The following is a 6606-nucleotide window of genomic DNA, read 5'->3' as shown; positions in this document are numbered from 1 at the left end:
ACAGGATAATAAGCATTTCATGCGTGCAGAAACTGAAGAAAATACACTACTCATTTTTTAGAAAAAAATTACACCCATTATTGCCCCCAAGGAAAGAGAGGCAAGATGTTAATACGAGGGGCCTCCTACGGAAACACGTAAATGCCAGGGGCTTTCATGGAAAGATAAAACCTCGCAGAAAAGCCCTTTCCCCTTTCGTTCTCGATGGGATATTCCCACGGAATTTATATTTCCGCTCCTCGCCTCGCCTCGCCTCTGACCTCTCCCTCTCCTCCGCTCCCCCATTGCCCCTCGCCCTCCGCCTCGCGCCCTCCAGGAGCTTCGCATCGCGATCGCCTCCGCCGCCGCGAGCTCCCGTCCCATGGTGGGCGCGCCCGCCGGCGGCTAGGGCTCCCGCCTCCCCCACGGTTCGCCCCTGCCCGGCCCGCAATTTTCCGCGATTTCTGGGGCGATTTCTCCGGAACCCTCCGCCATTTGTCGGCGCTGCTCCCCCGAATCGTACGCAGGGCTTTGGCGGGACTCCTCCTAAGGCGGAGGAGATGAGCGGGGAGGTGGAATGCAGCGTGTGCCACGCCAAGGTTGCCGTGCCGGCGGCGGCCGTGTCCAAGGCCTACGACAGCCACCGGAGCACCGTGTCGTCGCGGCAGCGCGCGCTCAACGTCCTCCTCGTATCCGGCGACTGCGTCCTCGCCGGCCTCCAGGTCACGCTTGCTTCCTCTCTGCATTCTGCTCGGTGTTATCAGTGTGTCTGGCCTGTCTCGAATTTGCTAAGTGTCATACTGTCGTGTAACGATTGAACAGTTAGTGTTGTGCTGCGATGGGATGGTGGAGGGGGCGAATTGAGTGGTTTCGGGGTTAATTAATTCGCTGTTTTGTGCATATGGTTAGCTGCAGTAGCGGCTGATGCTAGTTTTTCAGTATGGAGTTTCCTGAGCTCTGTTTCTCAGTGTCAGTTTTGTATTACTAGAGTAACTAGACGACGCCCATTGTTGCAGAAGGGGGGCATTAATAGATGAAAAAGTACTGATATTTTGAAGTGCTTACTTGGATGCTCTCCACTGTATACTGATGTTAGCATTTGCCTAGAAACACGTGCCAGCTGCCTGTAGAAGAACCGATATCTGCTTACTATCTAGACTTTTCTATAACTCGTATCGCTGATACCTAACAGTAAATTAATTCTAGGATTTATTAAGACTAGAGTAACAGTGTTAATAAATTATGTAGCCAACTGAGCATCTTCATCCAGGTTTTCATTAACTTATGGGCATTTCATGTTGCACATTCTCATGTCTGTTGACACATTTCTACCTCCTTTTCTGTAGCCGATATTGGTATACATGTGTAAAGTGGATGGGAAATTCAAATTTAGCCCAGTCAGTGTGAACTTCTTGACAGAGATTACAAAAGTTATCTTTGCCATCATCATGCTGTTCTTCCAGGTATGTGGAATCATCGCCAGTTCTGTTGTAATCCGTTGCTTTGATATGATTCGTCTTCATGTCCATATTCTTTAGTTTGATTATTATCGAGATTAGAAAATAATCTAATTCCTGTGAGGTTAGGTGTTCTGTTTGTTCACTTGAGTTTGCTGCCAAGTTAGCTGAATGAACATTCTGTATAATATTCTCACGTTTTATTCGCAACATTGATTAGATAAGACTTCCTTTTGTGGTGATTTCTGTGACTGACTCTCTTATCATGTTTGGTTTTACCTCATGCAGGCTAGGCGTGTAAAGGTGGGAGAGAAGCCACTTCTCACAGTTTCAACATTTGTGCAGGTGAGTAACTATGCAACATCTTGTCAATTCCTTGCCTGATTTCAATTGAAAAACCCGCATGATGGATATGCATGCTATCTTGTTTGAAGAGAACTTGTGGTTGTGTATCCCCATTACCTGGCCATATGCTGTCAAATTGCTACACGATAGCATAACTTAACTGATGGCTAATCATTTATTACTTTCTACTGTCCGTCAGTCTACCTATATTTTTGTTGTGAAGGCAAAAATAGCAGAAATTCAGTGATCTAATATGTGATGCTAATTATTTACCATTTGACAGGCTGCCCGCAACAATGTTCTTCTCGCGGTGCCTGCTTTTCTCTATGCCATCAACAATTATTTGAAGTTTACAATGCAGGTAAAGAATTGATAAGACCTCGGTAATTTGACTTGGCATAGTAACCTTTCCTCACTCTCTCTTTTCTGTTAAAAAAGTAAACTAGCGGAGCCCAACATTTATATTGGTGTAACTTGAATCTGGTGCAAAATTTCTAACCAACAGAATTGTTCCTCTGTGTTATGCAGCTATACTTTAATCCTGCGACAGTGAAAATGCTGGGTAATCTCAAGGTATTGTAGTTTCCTTCTTTACAAGATGCTAGATGTCTGAGTCTTGGTAGTTGCACAATCTCAAGGTTGGTCCATGCATGCATGGGCCACACATGTTCATTTGGATGGGCACACATTCTTTCGTTCACGATTTACTTGCAAGATACACAACCTCCTTTTTTTTTAGTTGGATGCATAACCTCCTAGTAATCTCAGTTTTGGAATATGCCTTTCAGCCATTAACATTCATTTGGGGCCTGGCTGCATCTGGAGTACACTTTTGTGGTCTGTAATCATAAGTATGTATTATATCGATGTTTGTAGGTTCTGATAATTGCTGTGCTCCTAAAGGTGTTACTGAGGAGGCGTTTTTCCACAATTCAGGTAAGTTTTCTCTTAATTACCATCAGTCATGTATCTGAACTTATTTTGCGATGCCATGAACTTGTGTAATTGACATCATCCTGTTTTTTGTCAACAGTGGGAAGCCCTTGCTCTGTTGTTAATTGGAATATCTGTTAATCAGCTGAAATCACTGCCTGAAGGTTCTACTGCACTTGGTCTTCCTGTTGCAGCTGGGGCCTACCTATACACACTATTTTTTGTAAGTTTTGACTTTTGGCTCAGTTTTTAATTAATTTGTCTCATACTTCCTTTCAAACAATTTGTGCCTGAGTAGCCTGCTGATGAAATTTGGGAGGCTAGCAGAACTATCATTTATGTAATAGTTGTATAGGCCCTGCTCCTTAGCTGTAATTAATCAGAAATGTTGTAGTTTTTTGTCTGGTTGGTACAGTGCTTGGTGCATGCTATTTCTTGCTTTCAACCATATTACTTGATATTACGGTTCAGCTTTTGGTTACCTGCAACTTCAGCGTCTACCTAATATGATCCAGAACTTGTAGTAATTTTCCAGTGGAAAGAATAATTGGCTGTGTAAGCACTCTGGGATAGAATTTATACATTCAAATGTTTCACATGGGGACAATATGGAGCTTTTCTTTCTCATTTGAATGTTGTTAACAAAGTGTTAAAATGAATTTTTTTAGAGAGTAGAATTAAGGTGACATGTGACATTGCGTACTAATTTTGTGCGCAATCAGATAACAGTTCCTGCATTGGCCTCAGTTTACAATGAAAAGGCTCTGAAAAGCCAGTTCGATACCAGCATATATCTTCAGGTATGACCATATCCTTGTGTACTCTTCTATGGCTATTTCTGTCAGGCACTATTTGCTACTCAATGACAATGTCCTAAGTATATTAATGCATTTGTTCTATTTCTCTAAAAAGCTACTTCTCATCATGCTTGTCATCTTTACAGAACTTATTTCTGTATGGATATGGTGCAATATTTAATTTCCTTGGGCTTGTGATCACTGCCCTCATCCAAGGTAATTTTCTGGAGTACATCTCTTTCATGATAAACAGTGTAACTTTTGTGTCCTTTTCTTTTGTTCTGTGTTGTGTTGCCAAAACATTTTGCTCTGTGGATACAAATTGGCCTTATGTTAGCTTGCTATAAGATATTGGTTGTGTAAAATTTACAGGGCCTCGTAGCTTTCACATTCTGGAAGGGCATTCAAAGGCCACCATGTTTCTTATTTGCAACAATGCTGCACAAGGCATACTTTCGTCATTTTTCTTCAAATATGCAGGTATGTTACCAGCATAAAAACTTCCCTAGTAATTGTTTGACATGCTCTTGAAATGTACCACGTTTCTTCAGTATCCTTGAAGACTTCTTATTCTATTTACGTGGCATGTACACACCAAAACTTTGCCATTAAATATTCAGCATCTAACTAATCGAAGTTTTTGCTTAAAATCGGAGTACACAAAACACACTGAACATGAGCACTAATTATTCAGTCCTAAGTCGTGGGAGCATACATATATACATGTATATTCTAATTCTATGATGTGCAATTTGGTTACTGTATGTTAGTTTTGGAAAGTGAATGTGGTGAGATTCAGTACATTAATGGTGAATGCAGATACAATTTTGAAGAAGTACTCATCCACAATCGCCACAATCTTTACTGGGATAGCGTCTGCTATACTGTTCGGTCATACTCTGACTATAAATTTTGTTCTTGGAATATCGATAGTAATTATATCTATGCATCAGGTAGCCTGCCTTCCCTTCTTTGTTGATTCAATCATTGAAGTTACTTCTACCCTTACATGTTTTTGATGGGTCTTTGTTGCAGTATCTCGCAAACCAAATTAAGGATCAAGTGCCAAGCAGCAAAATTGAGATGTCTGATGCTGAGGATGACAGGTCAGTCATGTTTTGTACTCGACTAGTTGATACTTGGTGCACCCAAATTGCTCTGAAGTTTCATCCTGCGATCCGCCTTCAGAAGAAATTAATTGTTTTCTTCTGTAGCCAATGAAAACTTGATGCACTTCATTAGTAATATACTAATATGTGTGTTTTGATGGATGCCTTGTCCAACAGATTAGAGGAATCTGTAATTGTCAAAGTTGATACGGTGGCAAGTGAGGTAACTATACTTTCAAGGCGCTGTTTTTGCCAAATTTGTAAGTCTGACAACCATTCCATATGTGCATACAGGCTAAACACCGCCATGGATCTGATGAGAGGCAGCCACTTCTTCCCGTCTGATGTCGTCTAGGAGGTATTTCTCTTCTTTTAACGAATAGTACTAGCATAGGGCCTTTGCTCTCCACCATGCACCCATGTGCATCTTATCAATGGATTCATCATGTCTAACGGTCTGTCTTCTGAATGTTTATCGACAATTTCAGTTCCTCCGGTCCATATGTATATCCGAACTCTTCCCTTCGACAGGGAGATGAGCAGCGTGGATGTCGCAAACGCAGCGTCTGCACCTGAAGCAGAGCATGTGATGATTTATATAGCCTTGTAGCCTTTTGACCTGATGTTCCTGAGGCTGCACTATGATGTTTAAAGGGGTACTATCAGAGAGATGCCCATTCGGTAGCACGATGGCGAGCTTGCTGGGATACTGTAGAGGGGAACAAATGAATTGACCTTGTTGTCGTGAAACTGATGTGATGGATTAAAGAATAAATATATTCAGCATTTCAGCCCACATTCAAATGGTTTCTTCTTTTTGTTTTTGCCCAACCCAGTAGCAGTTTCTTCTCGAGAGTGGCGTTTTGATATACTCCTGGATTTTAAAATGTGTTCTAAACATATTTTAAAATGTCACAAAATTCTGACAAGGTGATTCGTGCATACATCTTGATATTCTACGTGCATATAAACTCGTTTAGTGGAAAACCGAGAACTTTTGTCTCACATGCAAGGAAGGAAAAATTTAGTGTTAAAAAAGGCTTTTCATGAGACATGTTTTTTTTTCTTTTTTACATAAGGTGTATGAAATGTCGGGTTTTCACCGAAACTTGCCGTGTGTAAATACAATGTTGAGATGTGCATGTCAAATTTGTGTTCGGATTTTTTGACATTTTGAAATATATTTTTCGATGGTAGGAGCATATGCTCCCATGTGCCAAAGTAAATTTCGTTTCTTGTGCACTATGCTAGTAGTAGTTTACTCCATCATGTTAAAAAATGTTAAGATGATTTTTTTAGACAAATGGCAACTTTATTTATACAAACAGAGATTGTTCATTACATACAATGTTCTTGATTATCTCAGGAACTTCATCGAACCAACATGACCCAAGATCATGTTCCGATGATTTTGCCAGAACATGAGCTGCCATATTACATGACCGACTAACATGAGTAAACAAACAAGATACAAACTTTGGAGCCCTACTCTTAGTATAAAAAACGATGACACCTGATTGAGATCTGTCCATCGCAGCACTTGTCACTTTGCTGACCAAAGTGGTGCAATCAGATGCGACGACAATTCTTTGGAAGCCCGCTTCTTTAGCAAATTCTAGTGCACAACAGATAGCAATGGCCTCCGCCGGTTCAGGGTTAACCACTTGGTCCACATACCTCCTTTTGGTTGCTAGCACTAGTCCGAGGTGACTTCTTATTACTATGCCCACTCCCATTCGTGATGACTGGGAGAAGATTGCAACATCAACATTTATCAACACCGAACCCTCCGGCGGCGCAGACCATTTCTGGACTGATGTTTGGCTCTCACGCCTAGTGGACTGCTTCAATCTGAAATTGTTCAATAAGATGAAATCAATATAGGCTTTAATCTTCCCAGCCACACGATGCGGATGAGGCAAACTCTCACTATTTCTTATGTTATTTCTGTTACCCCAGATGTGCCATATAGCCACAGCAAAATAC

General features: G+C 41.3%; 1 protein-coding gene across 1 annotated transcript; it reads left to right on the top strand.

Annotated features, from left to right (window-relative positions):
• Positions 1-213: 213 nt before the first annotated feature.
• On the top strand, positions 214-5416 carry LOC125545499 (CMP-sialic acid transporter 3). Its single transcript, XM_048709455.1, has 16 exons — positions 214-407; positions 507-701; positions 1326-1442; positions 1725-1781; positions 2065-2142; positions 2310-2354; positions 2658-2717; positions 2815-2937; positions 3437-3514; positions 3658-3727; positions 3884-3991; positions 4331-4464; positions 4547-4617; positions 4798-4843; positions 4915-4978; positions 5109-5416. The coding sequence occupies exons 2-15, from the start codon at positions 540-542 to the stop codon at positions 4963-4965; spliced, it is 1200 nt and encodes a 399-aa protein (XP_048565412.1). The 5' UTR covers positions 214-407; positions 507-539; the 3' UTR covers positions 4966-4978; positions 5109-5416.
• Positions 5417-6606: the final 1190 nt, after the last annotated feature.

Source organism: Triticum urartu, chromosome 3 (assembly GCF_003073215.2).
Source record: "Triticum urartu cultivar G1812 chromosome 3, Tu2.1, whole genome shotgun sequence".
Classification (NCBI taxonomy): domain Eukaryota; kingdom Viridiplantae; phylum Streptophyta; class Magnoliopsida; order Poales; family Poaceae; genus Triticum; species Triticum urartu.
This window is presented reverse-complemented; position numbering and strand designations above follow the sequence as displayed.